This window comes from Rhipicephalus microplus, unplaced genomic scaffold, assembly GCF_043290135.1.
Source record: "Rhipicephalus microplus isolate Deutch F79 unplaced genomic scaffold, USDA_Rmic scaffold_75, whole genome shotgun sequence".
Lineage (NCBI taxonomy): Eukaryota > Metazoa > Arthropoda > Arachnida > Ixodida > Ixodidae > Rhipicephalus > Rhipicephalus microplus.
Genome location: NW_027464648.1, coordinates 929,327 through 951,387, shown reverse-complemented (window position 1 = coordinate 951,387; position 22,061 = coordinate 929,327). Strand labels below are relative to the sequence as shown.

Below are 22,061 nucleotides of genomic sequence, written 5' to 3'. Positions count from 1 at the left end.
CGCACTACAAGGCGCGAGTATAAGATGCTCCGCATCTAAAATTGTACTCTCGTATGTAAACCTAAATTCTTTCAGACCCACAAAACAAGTTGTGTGAACTTATAACAAATGGCTTCTGTAAGCCGAAATGCCCTAAAGGTTCAGTGATAGGCCTAAAAATCTGAAACATCTGAAATTTTCAATATTAGCTTTTTCCATCTGCTGATAAAAAACCTTTTTTTCTAGAAACATTTGATGATTTTTGAAAAACAAATGTGGATTTCTCTTTTGTGTGAGAAATCCCCAGCTCATATAAACATTCTGCATAAAAATCGCGACATTTCTTTGTCTGCACTCCTGTGATCACCCAGAAGCAAGAATGCTTGAGGTCCACGCACTAATATTTAAGTCCACGTTGAAGAGCCTCACATGCTCAAAATGTTCGGAGCAGTCAACTATTGCGTGCCTCGTAATCATACCGCGATTGTACGACGTTCTCTTTCAACAACAAATATCATGAGCGTAAAGCTACGTTTTAATATTTTTCGTACTCGTTTAATGTTGGATAATGATCTGTCTGCACATGTCGTGCTATAATGATGTACGCCTTCTCCAGCAGTAATGCGATGCCTGTCTTGTTTCCTTCTTCATCTCTCTGCTTGAATGGACTCCGGCTCCTTTTTAAGATGAACAATGCGATAACACTTTATTGACGCTGTTGAATGTAGCAGATAGCAGCGCTTCGACACGTTCTTGCTCTCGGCAGTTGAGCTGCTGTAGAGGTCGGTGCTGGTGGCTAGCAACGTAGAAGCCTCATTTGTAAGTGTCATTCTCTTAGCAAATTTGGCCTAACATAGAAAACTGTTATATTGTATGTCGTCTTTCAAGTACTCTTACGTTGAGTTGTTGTTGGTGAAAACTTCTCATAGGAATTATGTGTTTCACCATTTATCTTGACTAACATTTCACGTAAATTCAGGCTTAGTACTGCAAATACATATGTTTTAATTGTTTGCAATACCGAAAAACTTCGTACTGTAGGATTAGTTGCAGTTGCACTTTCAGAAAAAAAAACAGTACAATAAGTAAAACTTCGTGAATTTTCTGACATTATTTCGTTCATTCTATGCATGGACAACGTAAATCAGAAGATAAACACATGTGGCAAACAAAAAATTACCGTACAAAAGATACAAAATGACTAGTATGTTATTTGCGTAACACTCCTGAGCTCTTCAGCAATTTGATCCTACAATAATTTCGACTACACGTCTCGCTGGCACTAGCAGGTATACATGTAACATTAGCTTGAAAAGTTCAAGCAACCATGACATAATTGATATTTCTCAAGTACTTACTCGTTGTAGTGATGTAATAAATGGTCACTCTACGATAAGCTAGCTGTCAAGGTCTACCAATAACAAATCTTTCTAAAATGCAGGAAAGCTGCAAACATGCGCGTGTAACCTTAGTTAGATGAGGAGTTCATACTGCATCAATTGTCTGACTGCCTTTATTGCTCATTCATTAAATTTACAGCACATGCGTACCTAAGTTAGTTTTACTACGCCCTTAAAAGCACTGTCCCGCGACTTGTTTAGTGCAGTATATTCTGAAGCAGCACTCAGGGAAAAATGTCCTAAATTATGTGTGACAGTCTAGACCGCGAAGTATGTAATTGATTCGCAAAGCAACGTAGACAGAATTTTCTCCTCAGATTCAATCATAAAACGTGTGCTCAACCTCCGCTTCAACTGAATATCACCGGCGTCACAAAGACAAAAGTTTCTGTAGCGGCGATATGATAAAGAACTTGCGAAATAACGCCTTGAAGTCCCACAAAAATGCTTTAACGGTCCTTGATAGAGAAAATTAACGCTTCGGTTATTTACAAATATTGCTTTCATGTCCGTTTGAGTTACCAAGGCTTCCAATGTGAGACACATAAAGTTAGAAGACGTATAACATTCTGCAAAATTATTCTGCAAAATGAGCCTATTAAAATGGTCAAAACTCATAAATTCTTGGGAGTAATTTTAGACCGGAGACTAACATGGTCGCCTCATGTCCAGTCCCTGGAACAAAAAGTGAATCAGGCCATTCGAATCCTCCGGCATCTCTGCGGGGCCAAATGGGGTGGTACTACAGAGTCGTTATTAGCCCTACATGTTGCCTGGATACGCCCCATTGTAACTTACTCACTGCCCCTGCTGCACGGACTCCCAGCCTCCACCGAAAGGAGACTGCACTTGTTATTGGCAAGGAGCTTGAGGGTATGTCTGGGTTTACCACGGTCAACTTCCAGTGATTTAGTGTATGCGGAGGCTCGAGAGCCACCTTTGGCAGTACTGCGAACTAAAGAAACATCTCGAAATTTATTTAGAATTTTCACGCAACATGAAAGTCATTTTTTATCTGGTGCACTAACACAAAGAACAGCAACGAGACTACAGGATACTATATCATCATTTCAAGCAGTAGTACCAGAATTTAAACAATGGAAACCTTCAAAACCACCTTGGACGCTGCCACTTCTCAACGTTATCCGTGAAATAGACGGCATAGAGAAGAAAGCAGCCATGGCACCTCTAGTAGCGGCACAGTTGGTGCTTCATCAGCTTCATGTAATGCATAATGAAAAAACGAAGATATATACAGATGGATCATGCACAGAAGAAGCGTCAGCCTGTGCGGTCTTTATACCCGAAATTCAGGAAAAGAAGATGTACAAATTATCGCACAAATCTTCATCGACGACAGCAGAATTGGTGGCTATCTTTGAAGCAGTTAAGCTTATCTGCGAGAATCCAGATCCACGAAAATGGGTGATATGCACTGATAGCAAACCTGCTCTTCAGCTAATCAGAAATGTGAGATCACCTTACAGAAATGGTGAAATACCACAATGTATCGCAGAAACTGTGGAATATGCCTCATCTCAGGGTCACAACATCGTATTCCAATGGATACCCAGCCACATTGGAATAAAGGGAAATGAAGATGCTGATAGTCTCGCGAAGAAAGCATTGAAGGAAGGACGGGATTGCACAATCCCTATATCTGGGACGGATATTCGACATTTTATATCGCAAGGAGCTAACCATTGTTCGATGGAGAAGTGGTTTGAGAGCCCTAAATCAAAGGAAACGGTACTTTATGAAGTTGATCCACACAGAAAATTTTCCATAGCGACAGACCTTCCACGACACCTAGAGACATTGATCCACCGACTTAGATTGGAAGTAGCATACACAAACAGCTTCCTGCACAAGATACATCGATCCAACTCACCGGAATGCCATTGTGGTCATGCAGAAGAAAATGTTCCCCATATTCTTTTGGAGTGCATTAAATACGCGAAAGAAAGAGAAAAATTAAGGAACAAATTAGCAAGTTTGGACAGACGGCCCCTCACAATAAAGAAACTACTTGGACCATGGCCTGAGATGCATCTTCAGAAAAAGGCAATAATCTTCCTGACAGACTTTTTAGGGGAGACCGGACTGGACAAGCGCCTATGACTGACAGCCAGAAATGAGTATTATGTAAAGGGTGGTCATGTATATACTGGCATTAGAGTAGTAAGGTGTGCGTGAAAGTAGTTTATGACTGTGTGAACTGCGTGAAGAAAACTGTGTATTGACATGTTATTTGAACTGGTTTCAGTGTGCTATTATGTGTTTTTTTTTTCCTTTTCCGTATTGTTAATTTTTGGGTACCGTTCTGTATTATTTTTTTTATTTTTCGCTGCAGAACTCTGTGATATGGAGTAGCCGAGGCAATAGGCTCCTCAACCTCTCCACAGCAAAACAGTTAAAACAACAACAACGTATAACATTGCTATCGTTGCATCTCATTGTTGCACTGAAGTTGCGCAGTCAATGTTAGGGGTGACCCTACAAGCGAGTTTGAAAACTTTGCATCGTATAATGTTTCAGAGTACTTCTTCTGTGTTTCTCGAAATAAAAACTAATTTAACTGCTTTGACCTCTGATGCCTTTAGCCTTACGTTAGTATTTTGATGTAAGAATGACCTACGCATCTTTATAGTGAAGTAGTAACACCTAGCTCAAATTGCTTTATCACAGTTTTGCAACCTCTGCATCAGCAGCATGAGTGAAAGCAATCGGCGCCTACTTTATTTTATTGTTGTTTATTTTTATTTATTTTATTTCTTCATTTGTGCAGCAATACCAGATTGTCGTGGTGATGATGGCACAAGGTGACGTTAGAAGAAATGTCACCTGACTAGGCCAAACTTTACACATATAAAACCCGGTTTTTTTAAACCAAACTACAATACGACGTATCTTTATTGTCTCATGAACCGCCGCAAACTTAACAACCATCATTGCAAACTAACAGGGCATCGAAAGTACTATCACTTAAAAAAAGCGTGATGCAATGCAGGCGTGACGTTTGCACTCCTTACTTAAATGATATCTTATGTGCAGGAATTTCGGTCATCACTACAATGGACGAAGAACTGTACAAGGACTTCGATGGACTGCCATTGTTAGACTTATACAACCAGGAATCGCTCCGCTCGGCAAAAAATTATAAACCTCGACGCGGAGACATTATTTTGGTTTCATATCCCAAGAGCGGCAGCAACTGGACACAGTTCATAATTTGGAACATAATGACAAGAGGCCAGCAACCTAAAGATATCATGGAACTGGGCCTGATGTCTCCATTTCTTGAAGTAACTGGGGCCACAGTGGTGGAAGACTCATGCAGGACAGGCCCCATAGCAACTCACTTTCCGTACAATGTCTTTCCGCCTGTCGACCAGGCTAAGTACGTGTACGTGGCCCGGAATCCCTATGATTGTGCCGTCTCGATGCACCACTTCCTGAAAGGCCTGACTCCAAAGACATACATGGATGTTTCTTTCGACAAGTTTCTGCGCCTTTTTCTGTCAGGAAAGGTAATCTTTTCAGTTTGGCTTAATTCTTGAAGTATATAGACAGGAAGAGACATGAAGTTTTTCAATTCAACGCAATATGCAGTCTTGTGTTCTGCGAACACAACTTGAAAACTACCGGCCACGAGATATAGCCGTAGCACATAGGAATGCTTTTTATATTTAGTAACCTAACCAATTACTATTTTCTGGAATAAGTAAATGTGAAATCATGACTTTCAAGAACACGAAAAAGCATACGAGTCAGGCACAATAAAATTTTGGTGTTGGCCTGAATTATAGTGAATTAAAATTGGCGGAACAGTGCACGCGCTGAATTAAATATAACATTCTTTAAATATTTTTGTAGTGAACATGAACTTTTGCCTGCTTTGCTTCGGTTTCCAATCAAAAGCAAAGTGCCTTACAAAACAGCCGAGTGGAGTTTGCCATAGCGATCAATGGTATAAAAATTCTCACATATCATACAACATAAGGCTGACAGCCTAAACATAGCCAAACATAGTGTCACACATTATTTCTGAAAAAAATATGTATAACGTTCTTTGGCGTCTTGATTTTTTATTTACATTTTCTTTGCATGTGAATACGTTTCAATAGGTGTTTCAGCAGGGTAATAAGGCGTGGTTTATTCATCGTTTTCCTCTAATATTAACTCAGATTACTGTTAAGGCAGCTTTTGAAAGACTGTGGCTATTTATTCAAAGAAAAAGAAACGTTTTAGAACAAATCCTTCACAAAAACGTTCATGAATTTCGAGTAGTCAAAGGAATTATCGAGGTTTGTAAAGTTTGACAAGGCTGCGTGATCTAAGCAGAGCATTCGTTAAGAACACAAAGAAATCAAAGTTCAAATGGCCGTACAGTGAGAGTAGCCTTCACATACAAAAGCAAAAAGCACTCAAACAGATATATTCGTCATTGCATGCGCAGCATGAGTGGCTTACGAAGTCCGTGCCGTCCACTGCCTAGCATATTACATCTATAGTGCGAATGCTGTGGACATACGGTGGAACTAGGTCTTATGCTGTGCACAAAATTCCCAATATTTCGGAAGGCTGAACGGCGCTTGCAGGCAGTCTCTTCGAGTAAACATTCTAAGGCCATTATTTTACTTTTGAATTAAATGTTTAAGAATTTCACTTATTCACGTTGCGCAACATGAAAAGAAGTTACACTTGCATATGGGATATAATGTGCTGATTACTTCAGAGTTTCACAAATTTAGTGACGTGTATGCTTCACCAGTGATTCAACGTTTGCATTAGATATACGCAACACCAGTGCGAAAGATTATAAACATGTGCAGCAGCTAAACCGGCGCAAAAAAAAATCAAATACGGGTAATTGCAAGCACAATTTCATAAAACCAGTCGTATGCCAGCTTCATCAGCACCGGTGCATTATGGATGTGGCACAATGCCTGAACAGCACGTAACCTCATGTGCTCGTAGTCAAATTGCTGTGAAAGGCATGAGATGGGAAGTGATCTGTGATAAAAAGGGTAACGAATGAAGCGTGTCATGTAAGTTTCTACGTTTTCAGGCTTTTTATGGGGACTACTTCGACCATGTACTGCCCTGGTACGAACACCGCCACCAGCCCAACATACTGTTCATCACCTATGAACAGCTCCAGGCTGACACCAAAGGAATGGTTCGGAAGATCGCACATTTTCTTGGTCCGGAACATGCTGCCACTTGTAGGGATGATACTGTTGTTCAGAAAATACTGAGAAACTGCAGTATGGAGAGCATGAGGGCTATTTTAAAAGAGAACGTGAGCGCGCGGTCGAAAAAGATTGCTGAGAAAGTGTCAGAGAAGTACCTTCAGAGGCTTGACACGACTGAGAAGACACCCGAGGGGAATGCAGAGATGCACGAAGGTGGTCAATTTGTTCGGAAAGGATTAGTGGGTGAGTGGAAAGAATACTTCACACATGAACAGATAGCTCGCACGAAGAAGTGGATCACTGAAAGGACTCAAGGAAGCGATGTTATGTCGCTTTGGGATGACCTGCGTCTGCCATAAGGGATCACCCATGGAAAGCATAGAACGAGGAAAGCCAATGTAGCATTAACACAGTAATTGCCTTACTCAGTGAACGCTTCGGGGGGAATAGCTTGCCCAAACGCGAACAAAATAATGACCGCATCACGAGAAAAGAAATTAATTGAAGACACAACATTCGCACGTGAAAAAGAAGAATACAACTTCATTTTCAGGACAGCGGTAGAAAATTGGTAGTCAGAAGCACGTTGGATGGGGCTCCAAGCGCAGAATAATGGTTCATTGCGCTTTTTGCTACCCAAGTTACAGCCTTATCGCTCTCATGCAACCTCGGTATGCATGAAATAACTTTCTCGAATTCCAGTTTATTTCGTTCCACGCAAACTGTTTACGCTACCACTTAGTAGAGTAGAAGTTCCCATATATTTACCCTACTTACTGAACAAAAATTTTAGCATTGCATTAAACTCACTGAAGCCATACCCCAGAAGCAAGTTTCTATTACTTTCGTATGTATCACATTATAAATTGCGCGATGCCTTTAAGTATATATACCGCGGTTTCTCCATTCTCTTACACATTATTAATTGTGCTGTAGTGTGGAGACAAATATTATCAAAATAAACGATTCATATATAACTAATCAATGAGCGACTCTTAGCGTGCCCTTTCATGAAAGAATGATGTGTACACATTATAACCAAACTTATCACCGTTACAATTCCAATAAAACTATTAACCAATCAAGCATGACTGTATTTATTTTTGACACGACGATGTTGCATTTCGCGCTAAATTGCTAGCTTTAGGTTGCCCGCACATACTTCATTATGTTGAGATGTAACGCACCGATAACTGCAAAAGAATGGCTACATGTTTTCTTTAGTTTAAAACACATACGTTTTACCCTGAACGAATATGTCTTACTCAACGTGCTTTTACATGAAATACGCCACTTTACATTGCTGGAAGAATTGTGAAATTGCTTTTAAAGCAAGGTTGTCAAAGTATGTATACCAAAAGAACTTAAAGTGACAGCAGAGCTAAAAGTCGAAGCAGTGGGAGCTCGAGCACCCGCTATGTTGCGGAATAATCTTTTGGTTATTTTTTTAAGAAAGTATAACAACATTACGTGATTGGCACAACGACTGTGGATTCACAAGGGTGAAGTTTATATGAAACTGACATTGCACACTCACTTTCTCAGCGCTGATGTCAGATGATCTCAGAGAAACCCACAAAAAATTTCACATTTTAAACATCATTGTTATACGTGCTGGTGTTCTCCATGACTCCAGGATACATTTACCTCTAAGAAGCTTAACTTATTCACACAAGAATTTGCACAAAATGCTCTGTAAAGTGTGTGTATGATAGCATATAATTAACCCTATTCATACTCTAGGCTTCGAAGTTTATAAGCACGCCTAACGTGGTAGCGTAGAGGCTAGCATGTTTCGCTACTGAACTCAAATATTCGGATAAAACGCCCTTATAACAGTCACACGGGGACAAATTTGTAATGCGAAAACTGCTGTGTATTTAAATTTAAGTGCACATGAGAAACAATAGCTGGCCAGAAATGTTTCATATACTTTATATTCGCTCCGACCTCCTTGCTGTGTGAATCCTACTCACATTCCAAAGTTCGCAACTAGACAGTAAGGCACACTCAATTGCGCACGGATGTTCCTCGTACTGCAGGAACTAAAACGCTTATTGTAAATGATGCATACTACCGCCACGATGCGGCACTAGCAAAAACTACACCCGTTTTACCTACAAGACTGTTCACTAGATGGCAAATTAATACCGCCGAAGCGGAAAGTTTTTGTATAGGCTGAAATTACGCGCGTATTTCAGATGTCAACAGTGAGTGACAAGAAAAATCGTTAGTGAATTGTTAGCGCTGCTAATTCACAAACTCCACGACGAACATTCACAATAAACGCTATTTAGATGGGCATTTCTCAATAATACAAGCCAGATGTGTTATTTTACTGCAAACTCAACTCTAAAGGCGCAACACTCTCTTTATTTCCCGATTTTGAAGCAGTCACTCTGGTTCTTGTCTAATGAATGCTTTCGTCTTCGTCTGCAAGAACCAAAAAAAAATAATTGTTGCATCCCCTTTTTTTCGCACACGAAGAAAACTGGAATGACCGTTTCAATGTAGCCTAAGGGTGCAAAAGTGCAATGCATCGTGGATGACACCCACTTTCGTTGGCTTCTATCTATCTATCTATCTATCTATCTATCTATCTATCTATCTATCTATCTATCTATCTATCTATCTGTCTGTCTGTCTGTCTGTCTGTCTGTCTGTCTGTCTGTCTGTCTGTCTGTCTGTCTGTCTGTCTGTCTGTCTGTCTGTCTGTCTGTCTGTCTGTCTGTCTGTCTGTCTGTCTGTCTGTCTGTCTGTCTGTCTGTCTGTCTGTCTGTCTGTCTGTCTGTCTGTCTGTCTGTCTGTCTGTCTGTCTGTCTGTCTGTCTGTCTGTCTGTCTGTCTGTCTGTCTGTCTGTCTGTCTGTCTGTCTGTCTGTCTGTCTGTCTGTCTGTCTGTAGCGAAGAGAGTACGATGACAAAGCCCACGAGCAAGCGAGCAAGCCACTCTGTCAGTAGTAGCACTATAGTCACGAGCTCGCGCTTGGCCAGCTTTTTGCTCGGCGTCCGCTGCTTTTCGACGCTCTACCCTTGATGCGTCTTGACCTTTTTTGAACTCCTCGAGTCATCGAACAGTCTCACATTCGAAAGAAGTGCGATTTATAAGCATTGCGAAGGTTCGGGGAGGAGTCTAAGTAACAGGAGACGAGACGTAGATGAGCGCATTAGGTTATGTACAACACGGAGATACGGCGGACAACGCATGAACGGACGGGTGTCCGTTGGTTCACTGTAAAGCGTTATAATTCTCCAGTGGCAATTGACAGAAAAGTTTATCCATGCTCGTATTGTACTCTAACCATCGGTGTTGCTGCTTTATGTGTACGCTGCAGGTTTCGCGCTGCTTCCAATTCTTGGCGTGACATTGCACTTTTTTGCTGTCGCATTCATTTCTTCGGCCTTTTGGCGAAACAATGCTCCATGAACGCCTAATTACCTCTGCGAAGACATTTCACTTTCATGTTTTACTTATTCCTAAAAAGTGGCATCAGCCACGTTTGTTTCATTACGAAAGCACCTCACGCACGGCGCACCGCTGCTGGGACGTCGTCTTCGTATCGAGTGTTCACCACGCCCTTTTAAAAATTTTACCGACTCATCACACTCCCCTGAGCTCCAACAACGATGTGCCACAGGCTACGTTATTTTAGCCGCGAGACAATGGTAGACGATATTAAAGTAACTTACGCTACCTCCGAGCATATGCAATAAAGGCAACAGTTTCAAGTATTCTATTCACCACACCAACACTCTGGATCACACTCGTGGTACATTATGTCACGGAAATTCAAACGTTCGCTTCGCACGAATGTTGTGGCATGTACAGACTCACATACGCGCGGCAAATCACGAAAGACCCGTACACACGACCGGTGTTCCTGCGTATAAACACGCGCACACACGTGTCACACAAGCGCACACGTGAGCCAATGACGCCCTGTGTTGCATGTAGTCGCTTTCAATGGTCGTCCCAATTCGTTTCTGGGACATTTTAGTCTCGTGACGTCGCGTGTGGCTCTAGAAAGGGTACTGCTGTGGTGGCGAAGGCGACTGCTGAGTATGTGTCCTGAAGCTGCCCGTGTCACAGATGTCTGGCCTAGGAAAACCCGGGCGAGACCAATTGCGACGACTGTTTTAGCATTTCTCGAGGTAGCAGTGTTGTCTGGCTCGTCGACGCGGTGGTTTCCTCGGTGCTGTCTGCACCGAGGAATATCACTTGCTGTCTGCTTAGAGGGTGAATGTCTGAATAAGAAGAATTATATCTCTTTTGTTTTTTGGTAGTTGGACATCTGGCTAACTTGTGCAGCACGTGCGTACATTAGAAGTTTCACAGCAAATGTGTTAGGTTCAAGGAGCGCTTTCGGATTCAAACTTGGTGCGTTCGCTGAATATCTTCATACAGTTACCCACACCGCTGACAGTGAGCCCATGCCATGACGGAAGCGGTGTCACTGTATTGGCGGAACGGCGCGTGTCTGTCGCTCATAAAAGACGCGAAGACCCATTTTGCCAAGGGGCTTAGTGGTGACGCCTCTGGAGACAAGAGCCAAGTCCGGCTGCAAGGGTGGAAGGTGCACTGGCGCTCCACTGTAGCAACTAAAACCAGCGGCAGCGGTGGCATCGATACAGGCGCCAAATATACTGATAGCCTGGTAGCCCAGCGTTGAAGGCACGTGTCCGGGGGGCGCGTTCTCACGGCTCGGCAACGCCGGACGTCGAACGCTCCGGAACCGGAGTGAACGAAGTTGAGCGGCGACGAGAGGCGGTGGTTCTTCGACGAATATCCGAAGAGGGAAAACTCCATGTCTGCCACGTTCAACGACAGCCAACAGGGAGTCGAGGTTTTTGGATTGTACTGTGAGAGTGTTTGAATGGGGAGTTCGGGTATAAACCTCGGGGTGGTGGGGCAGAAGAAAAAAAAGAGGAACAAGTAAACGGCTCTATCAAAATAATGTCCAAGCGGTCCTTCCCACAAGGTGCCAGCAGATGAAAAATCTCGTCTTTAGCTTTTTTGGCGGCAGCAGCAAATGTTGCGCAACCACCGAGGCGAGGGAAAGAACAAAAACGGAACTTAACTGTTGCCGTCATTCGTACATATAGGTTCATCATCATCATCATCACCTGGCACGCGCTGCATCCCCACCGAAGCATTCAATACAAGTGGTTGACAAAAAAACTGAAACGAGTAGCTCGTAATCGGTATTGGCCACCTGCGCATTCTCTTGTTAATACTTGATGGACCATAGAGGTGAATAGTCGAATTTGGCCAATTTGAGTGGCACTTCGGAGCTATAGATGTTTTACAGTAGGAATGATACGATATGGTCGAGAAGCAAGAAAGATAGAAAGCAGTATAGCTACCGAGAAAGAAAAAAGTAAAGGAAAAGAAAGAAAAAAAGAAGTAAAATAAAGGAAGACAGGCGTAAAACAATAGAAAGACACAAAAACACTGACTGAAAACCATGGTAGAGAGAGCAAGGCTAGTATTGTATAGTTGAAAAGACAGGTGCAGGGGCAAAATCCTAGCCAAGCCAGCCCTATCTATCCACCAGCTCTGTTTCAACCCAGGTTTATGCGGCATAACTCAAGCGGTACCAATATTTTTGTTACTGTTCATGTAGACGGACTAGTGTAGCTGTAATTACTGATGAGTGTCAAATGTATGAAACAGAACTGATAGGTGCCCTATGAAATACCGGCTAACTTACTATGATAATATTGAAACCTGACGCAGCCCATATTTTTTTCAAAAGCTCACGCAATGAGTTACAGGATAGTCTTCATAAAAAAAAAGTACGTATGCATAGGTTCCATAAGGAGAAGAAAGCGCGCAGTCTGACTTCCTTTACATCTAAAGTATGCAGCGTTTTACATAACAATCAAAAGCCTCTGGACATGTGGCGTCTACGTGGTTAAGCTTCCTAGTTAAGCCCCGGTTAACATTCCCATCTTTTCTTGCTTTCCCCGAACTCTTTGGTTACTTGTCTACAGCCATTTGGAAGTATATAATGTTGTATAAAAAATATTGCTTTGCTAATTTGCATCCGCACTTAAGCTGAACCCATGGAAATTATATGCAGGCTAATCTCAAATACGTCAACACTTTGGTCTCGTTTTGCGCTTCTTCCAGACGTTGTCACAGTGCGCAAGAAATTGTTTTGTATAACATCTGGAACTGTTTGAGAAGCTCACATGATTTGCTTTAGTTGTCTGGCACTGTTGGTAACAGCAATGAGCATCACGCAAGGGTATACGCAACAATCAACGGAATATTCGGGTGTGTTTCTACTGGTCAACTATAATGAAAGAAAATACATATACTACCCTCAATAATTTCTTATGACGCTTAGACAAAACAGACTCCAAATTGAATCAGAATATCGGAAAATGTTTGCTTATGAATTTCTCGTGCCTAGTATATCGGCAAGTTTTAAATTTCCCAATCAAACCAGTGACAGAAGCTGCTATAATCTTGCAAGCCCGCCGTCTCGGGAAATCATGATGCGTGAAACTAGTTTTCAAGGGTGACAGCCTCCCAACTCAAGTAAGAGTTGGTCATTTTCGACACACAGTACGGCCGTTCGTGCAGAAACCTCTTCAGAGTCAGACGTGTTGTAAGATAGGACTTGTGAGTGCTGTTTGCACAAGTTCTGCTGTGTGCTCCCGATGCTCGGAGTCAGACAATACGGAAGCCTGCCAGGCAGAACATCGCAAATGCGGCAATTGCCAAGGTCCTCACGAGGTGTCATCAAAGCAGTGCCCAAATGTGAAGAAGGAGATGCAAGTGCTGAGGCAGATGGCCAGAGACGGTTCCGCCGACAGGGAGGCTGCTGCCAAAGTGCGACGTCGGCGTTCACGCCATAAGAAAACTCCTAGGACATCCTCTGCCAAGGCCAGGGACACATCGCTACCCCATATCACGCATGCGAGGTTACGCATGCGTGATATGGGGTAGCGGTGTATCCTAGCGGTGTATCCTTGTGCATGCGAGGTTACGAAGTACAAATAAATGTGCCGTATAGTTACATAGCCAATCACTATGCAGCCAAAGTTGGCAAGCTTAAACTGATTCTGAAAACTCGGAGGACACTTGAGCTTCGTCTTAACTTCTAGGATACGAAAGTGTAGGCAGTTGCCACACGCGTTACCTTCTCAATCGATAGCCTCGCATTCTCGAATGTCTACTGCGAATACAATCCTTAATTGCCCCCACTGCGCCATAACTGCTCTCTTTGCAAAGTGTCAAAAGGCCTGCTACGCGTACGTAAGAAAACACGTGAACGTACGTTTGAGCGATTCGCAATCGGTGAGCCGTTAAAGCAGCTACTCGTTGCGCATTCAAGATTCGTGGCATTCGGTGCGATTCAACGTTTCAGCCACGCAATATTCCGCGTGTGAAGGAACCTCCCTCTTCCACAAGTCATGTAGAGTGATGTCTTTTTTTTTTTCTCGGGATCGCATTCCAGCAGCAGCCTCGCCTTGTGGTAAAACGCCTGCATGTCACATGGGCGGACTGGGTTCGATTCCCACTCACATTAAAGATTCTTTTCTTTTATGTTTCTTATGTAGTTAATATATTACGGAATATTAGTGATGTGACAAGATGTTACGTTATATTCGTGTTTCTAGTCACGTGACTAGTTAATAGGCGACATTTTGTGATTTCAGACGCGTTCCCATAGTTGGACGGTGATATCACGTGCTTTGTAATCATGAAAGGCGTAAAATGAGTGCAGTCTCTTCTTTTTAAAAAAAACATTCACACATTTCTGCTGTAGTAAAATAAGTCTAGCATTTTTTTTTTAGGAGAAAACGTTTTGCAGTTTAGCAGCAAAGAAAGTTATGCAACAAATAAGGCATACTCGTTGAACAAACAGTACTTTGAACTTCATCGAAATTGCATTAAAAAAAAAACGTTGTGTTGAGCGAACTACACTTTCTCTAGGGAACGTATGTAGTAGTCACAGATGCCCTTATCACGAAGACCATGCATGAATAGTAACTTTGAGTTCTCTTTTTTTTTCACAAAAGAAACTTTACAGTTTAACCTGCAGCTTACAGCTGCTTTTCGACAAAGATGCTAGAAAATACTTTTGTATTGCGAAGGTAAACCCCCATGAAATCGATTTATTATATTGAATAAAGCAGTAGCCACAATCACAACTTTATCATTTTTTACAAGATGGCAATCCATAGCTTTTATCTCTACAACTTTGATGAGATGGCAAGCATTTGATGAGTGGCCTGGATACATCTCTTTCAGAAAAAGTTTAGAGATGTTACGTTTCTATAGATGGTTTTATGAAGCTTGAATAACACAAGTTTGTGACCTACAAATCAAACAGAAATGTTAGCCGTCCGAATAGGTCAATATTGCGCACGCAGGAACCTCCCGCCGATAAGGAGCAATAGCGTCATGGAGCTTCGGTTCACTGCACAGGATCATCCTAGTATATATACTAGTACACTTATCGTTGATCCCATATCTTCTCCTGGCTGGAGCTGTTTGTGCACCAATTGATCTGGTCGAACATATTTACTCGACCAGAAAAATGACGAGGTAATGTCTTTTCCGCTCAGCTGAGCTGTTTGGTGCACCTGTATAACTTTAACATCTTCTGTCTTTTTTAGCGTCTAGTATAGTCATACACTGGTCTTTATCATAATAAGAATAATAACAACCATATCTGTTGTTATGTACCAAAACCATGATATAATTATGAGAGAAGCCGAGGTCGAGGGTTCCGAAAATTTCAACCATCTGGTGTTCTCTAACGTGCAATGACATCACACAGCACAGGGGTCTCACGCACTTGGCCTTCATCGAGATGCGATTGCCTTGGCCAGGATCGAACCCTCAACCTTTGAATTACCAGTCAAGCACTGTAGCCACTGTTCCATCAATGGGGATGATGTTTATCATTTTATATATGGTGACTCGCAGATATAGGAAAAATAAGCAAAAAAAGTTTCACTGCGAAAAAAAAAAAGGTGAAGTTGCAAGATAATGAAAATAGCTTTATTCTGGTAAAAGTCACCCACACGCCTTCGAGATAATATCATTGCTAGGTGGTCTTTCAAGCCGTACGATTGTACGTCTGAGTGAGTTGAACTAATTTTGCAAAATTTCGGCCGCGACTTTTGGCTGAAATGCCACTAAAGTCATTCAAATGGCTCTGATCAAATAAAAATATATTGATGTTACAACCCTATGCTGCCACGAATACTCCGCGTCATATTTGCCATATTTGATTTTGTGCTTTTTTCTTTTCCGTAAATTTATTGAAGCTTAGAAGTAAAAAGTGCGCCATGTAACCTAACTTCATCTGAAATAAGGAAATACTACCTAATACATCAGCAACAGACAGCACATAAAATGTTAGAAAACAGGGAAATATTCTAGGACTCACTTTCGCACCATAAATGTGGTCGTTATGATGTACATCGGCATCTCACTAAGCTCTACCAGCATATTTTTGCTATGGTATTCATCCTCACTACACACAATATGTCACATTTATGATTCCAATGCTAACATGTTTTAACTACCTTAGCACGAAGAATAATAAAGCGTTTTTACAGCCACCTACCACAACCATCGGGTACATATCTCTTCCCTTATCTATTTCAAATGGCCAAAGACCTGGCGCTCTTTGGCCATTTAATGACCCTTGCGCTATATAACACCACACATCATCATCATCGCATGGTCTTTAGCCTAAACTGCGCAACGCTAGATGGCGTTTGGTGCATGGTGCCAAGGTTGGCGTACATGCATTTCGCCGGTGATGCTCACAAAGGAGGTAGGGGGATATGAAGTGTAGTTTAGGCACTTCGAAACACGCATTTTATTTGTTCAATAATTTTGTAAAAGCTACTGCATGAGCTGTAGCATACTAAGCCCATAACTAAAACACATTGGAGAACTAACAAATAAAATTAAATGGAGGGGTACAATGCACAAGTCGACGTTGTACGAGTTTTTAACACCCGGAATGGCACCATAGAGTGGTACATCTACTATCTGGAATTGAAAATTCACTATGTGTAAAACTGAAAAGACTGCTGTTGTATTGGCATCGTGGTCTACCTCAAGAAAAGTTCACCAGGCAATCTCTGGCACTAATCGAACACCTAAATGGCAAGAGTTTTAATATAAAGTTCCAGTGGATCCCATCCCACGTTGGCATTGAGGGCAATGAAAAGGCTGATGCCCTTGCTTGCGAAGCACGTACATCGTTTCCAAAAGTAAGAATTTCCAAGACTTACCAGAACAACAAAGATGTGATACGCAATCATTTCAAGGCGATCTTCAAGTTTCCACACCAAGCATGTGTAATTCATGGACTTTCTCGTGAAGAAGCGACGCTGTTGTACCGCATTAGAACCGGCTCCGCATACACCCCGGCCTGGTCATTCAAGACTGGGAGATACGCTTCCCCGTTCTGTGCCTTCTGTGGTGACATCGGGGACATTGAACATTTCATTTGGCTTTGCCCGCAGTTTGATGCACAAAGAGCAGCGATGATCCGCACCTTGCGAAAAGGCTGTCATAGACACCGGACAGTTGATGACATCATCTTTCCTGAAGGACCCGCGGCAACTAGGAGGAACGTGCAACGAATTTTGTTAGACTTCCTGCGAGACACTGGGCTGCCTGACACGTGGTGACATTTTCCAAATTCAGGAGATGCTCAGGCGGAACAATTGCCGGCCATGCACGCCAGGCTAACCCCGCCTGCTACAACACCACCACCACCACCACCTGTTTGGCATAATAAACAATACCATTCCGCAAACACAAAAAAATTAAATACGCATATATTACTTACAGGTGATCAGCACGGTGTCATTAGAATTCACTTCACTATTTTGTTATCACATTTAAGAATTATCAAATCAAATGAAATTGATTCATTCTTCGAAGAAAGGAAAGATAGGAGCTGACTCAAAAAGCTACTATATTGAGTAGATTGACGAGGCGACAGCCCTTCTTGGGTAGGATAGCAGCATAGACAGAGTGAACAATGGTAAGAGAAAGAACCTGTGTATCATCAACAAATTCACCTCTGGTGTTGCGTTTTTATTGTCTTGTTCATTACCCCTTAGCCAACCCTAGGCCGCAGTTAAACTTATTTCATCATAAAGCAAGTAGTTCCTACATGTACAGAGCCACACTGGACAGGTTTGCGCAAACACAATTTTATGGGTGATAATGCATTTAGAAATATGTAACACTTAAACTACACGTATAACATTTTTACTTCAGACCAGGTGCACAGAAGAGAAACTCAGAATGTAAAAATACACACAAATTAAGTTGCCCCTGATCTCCCTGATCATAGTTTAGTTTTCCTCCACAAAAAACGTAGCTGAAACATGTTAATATTTACCTAAATATATTTCCCGTGAAATCTGCAGGTGATCAACTACTACCATAGTGCTTCATAAAGAAAGCAACAGAATACCAATCAAGAAGGGTGTAAGGCAGGGGGACACAATCTCCCCAATGCTAATTACCACGTGCTTACAGGAGGTTTTCAGAAGCTTAGAGTGGGAACAGTTAGGGATAAGAGTTAATGGAGAGTACCTTTGAAACCTGCACTTCGCCCATGACATTGCATTGCTGAGTAACTCAGGGTACGAATTGAAACTCATGATTACAGAGTTAGACAAGGAGAGCAGAAAGGTGGGTCTTAAAATTAATTTGCAGAAAACGAAAGTAATGTGCAACAACCTCGGAAAATAGCAGCGCTTCGAGATAGGTAATAGTGCACTTCAATTTGTAAAAGACTATGTGTACTTAGGACAGGTAATAATCACGGAGCCAAACCAGGAGATTGAAGTAACTAGAAGAGTAAGAATGGGATGGAGCACATTTGGCAAGCACTCTCAAATTATGACAGGTAGATTACCACTATCCCTCAAGAGGAAGGTATATAACAGCTGTATCTTGCCGGTACTTATCTGCTGAGCAGAAACCTGGAGTCTTACAAAGAGGGTTCAGCTTAAATTGAGGACGACGGAGCGAGCAATTAAAGCCCCGCCCCGGTGGTCTAGTGGCTAAGGTACTCGGCTGCTGACCCGCAGGACGCAGGTTCGGATCACGGCTGCGGCGGCTGCATTTTCGATGGAGGCGGAAATGTTGTAGGCCCGTGTGCTCAGATTTGGGTTCACGCTAAAGAACCCCAGGTGGTCGAAATTTCCGGAGCCCTCCACTACGGCGTCTCTCATAATCATATGGTGGTTTTGGGACGTTAAACTACACATATCAATCAAATCAGTGAGCAATGGAAAGAAAAATGGTAGGTGTAATCTTAAGAGACAACAAGAGAGCAGAGTGGATTAGGGAACAAAGGGGGGTTAAGGATATCATAGTTGAAATCAAAAAGAAAAAATGAACATGGGCCGGGCATGTAGCGCGTAGATAGGATAACCGCTGGTCATTAAGGGTAACTAACTGGATTCCCAGAGAAGACAAGCGAGTTAGGGGGGAGACAGAAGGTTAGGTGGGCAGATGAGATTAAGAAGTTTGCGGGTGTAAATTGGCAGCAGCAAGCACAGGACTGGGTTAACTGACAAAACATGGGAGAGGTTTTTGTCCTGCAGTGGACGTAGTCAGGCTGATGATTATGATGATGATGATGATGATTTCCCGTGAAAAGCGGAGCTTCATATGTGGGTGTGCATTTTCGCACTGCATTGATTTGTTGAGATAGCTGTCGTACTGTGTTCATTCTGAGGGGAGCTTGGGCTAACTGGCAGTTCGAAATGGCGGCCTAAAGATCAAGAAGCGTGCCACTAAAATTGATTTTGCCGCACAAATTCTAATGACTTTTGTATTCACAATGCTTCCTACATTTCTTGCATCGATCTTCTACTGCCCGCAAAACACCGGTAATTTAGGGAGAATGTCTAATGGTCTTAGCACGTGCCTACGCACAAATGAGGTAGATTAGGGTGCTAAATTATGATATCGTGTTCGTCTGAATCATTATTTATAGCTGTGCTTAAAACCTTAAGTTTTTTTCTGAGAATGTTCCTTTCATTTTAAGAAAAGTGGATCAATGTGTCTGTAGCAACGTGATCAACACAAACAAAAAAACACACACAGGCATACAGCTGCGCATCCACACAGCCTAAATTAGATAAACTGATTTCGCCTTTCCTTTTTTTTACTTGAGTTTATTGTACTTGCTCTAAGTTGCTGGCCAGACAAAGGTGGCATTTGACTCGAGCGGAATTTGGCGACAACAACGCTTCAGTAAACAAATAAACCTCTGTGTGGTAGTTCGAATATTCCTGTCCTGAAGAAACATGTGTTGCGTTTGGACAGGCAGCAGTAAACGATTTTCAAAAATATAGAGTTGAATAGTATTTACATTTATATTGAGCCTCGTATTGGAAAACGGACGAACTGTGTGCTATTTTTCATATCCAAAACTCAAAACACCAATTCTGCTGTAATGTGACACCTCGCTAAACGCTCGCAATTGCCCTGGGGCGAATGCAATCGCGATACAGCCAGACTGGCGGCAGCACCTTTGCGTTGACCTGCTCGTGGAGTGCTACTGGTTAACTGTCTTTGCCACGGCTACCCACACTCATAGCCAGTGAACGCATAAACAGAGGCATCTGGCCCCGCAGGCTAAAGAACATTCTGTCTCCTGAGCGCTAACTTGATCGAAAGTGTAGCCGCATTGTTGCGCTGTTAAACCACTGCTGCCAATTTCTGTGCCTCATTAGAGCGAATGGAAACAGGCCATGTTTAGTTAACATCTGCAAAATTTCGCAGCTGGAATTCTCCTCTGAGTTTTGAAAGTATGGAGCGCGTTATCTCAACATCAGCCTCTCAGATTTCGCTTTGCGATCATTGTGATTCGGTTCTTTCTGGTGAATATTTTGACAATCAAATTGCTTCATAATGAAACTTTAGGTGAAAGCATGTCATTAGGACTGCGTGAACATCACCTTCTCCTTCCCACAGGCACTGGTAGAAACTTGCCTCTGGCAAGTTTCTACCAGTGTTTCTGGGAAGAGATTTCAAATCACTGATCGTAATTATTTCGCAAAGGTAAAACATGAGTGGGCGTGACACCTGCAGGGCCAGGAAAATTAGAAAGGAGGGAAAACTGCCATGCGTGAGCGAACCCTCAGTTTTTTTTCACAGTCGAAAAACTTGCGATACTAGATAGCCGGTAAGCATCGCGTTATATATATATATATATAAATATATATACATATATATATATATATATATATATATATATATATATATACCTATATATATATACATTTATTTATATATATATATATATATTTCGGTGTTTCAAACGTTTCACGCTCCTTACTGTTAGGGGAAAGTTTGACATGGCTGAGATGGCTTTTACGCATGCCCTGCTGATTTATGAGGGGGTTTGCATGAAATTATTCAATAAACAACCAGGTATAAGTCCAGTGCCAAATTTGTCCGGTGTGACTGTTCTTATTATTGTCTTTGTGTTTTTCGCTGGTCTAATTGTCCTGTAATAGTTATTAAATTAACTTGTACGGATGAATACGTATCGCGATAGTTATACAGAAACAGGTGCCTAATTATTGATACATCTTATTTTAGTGAAGATAAATAATAATACAATAAATAAAATACACCACCGGCGTACATAAGTATATAAGCACAATTTGACAAGGTATAAAAGACACCATCAAAAGTATATGAATTTATTCACATCAAAAAAGTAACATCAACGACTAAACTAAGGGCTTTATGAAATCCACTATAGAAAAGAAATTCCTTCTCACTTAATGCTCTCACTTATTCCTTTAAGCCGGCATGATCGTTTTTCTCCCTTTCACACCAAACGTAAATTGTTTTGCACAAGCGCACTTGCGGGCCGTTTATTGGGCCGACACCTCAATTGTGGGACTATCGGCAACGTGCTATTTCTGATATAAATAAATTTTTCATCAACGTCAGTCGTCACTTAGGGTTTCCACACTTCAGTGTTGGTATTAATTGTAACATTTCGTTGCTTTGTGCATCACACTCACTATTGCCTGTGCCAACACCAGTGGTGGAATTTTAAGCACCTGGTTGAATGCCTAGTTCTCACAATAGAGGAAAGAAAAGTTCCGAAAAAGAACTACATGCTACGCCCACAGCGCACTCGTGGTCGTTTCGCTAGCTTCACATATACCAAATTTAATTTCGCGTGACGTGAATAAACGACAAACGTGAATGACGCGTATCAACACGATGATCATGACATGCATGCGTAGTTCTCACCATGGAAGAAAAAAAAGTGCCGAAAAAGAACTACATGCTGCGTAAATAGCGCACTCGCGGCTGTTTCGCAAGCTTCACATATAGCAAATTTGCTATCACGTGACGTGAATAGACGACGAAGGTAGATGACACGTCTAAACATGATGATCATGACATGCGTGCGATGTAAAACATGACTACATGCTACGCTCACGGCG

At 42.0% G+C, this 22,061-nt stretch overlaps 1 protein-coding gene across 1 annotated transcript; it reads left to right on the top strand.

The window, feature by feature from the left end:
* Window positions 1-731: 731 nt before the first annotated feature.
* On the top strand, window positions 732-7,662 carry LOC142790176 (amine sulfotransferase-like). The gene is made up of 3 exons (XM_075885174.1): window positions 732-798; window positions 4,434-4,909; window positions 6,451-7,662. Exons 2-3 carry the CDS (start codon window positions 4,454-4,456, stop codon window positions 6,934-6,936), a joined length of 942 nt encoding a protein of 313 aa, XP_075741289.1. The 5' UTR covers window positions 732-798; window positions 4,434-4,453; the 3' UTR covers window positions 6,937-7,662.
* Window positions 7,663-22,061: the final 14,399 nt, after the last annotated feature.

Bases quoted from the DNA above. Each gene is read 5' to 3' on its own strand.
- LOC142790176 (XM_075885174.1), top strand. From the start codon at position 4,454: ATGGACGAAGAACTGTACAAGGACTTCGATGGACTGCCATTGTTAGAC. The intron at 4,910-6,450 runs GTAATCTTTTCA...CTACGTTTTCAG, and splicing joins GCCTTTTTCTGTCAGGAAAG to GCTTTTTATGGGGACTACTT.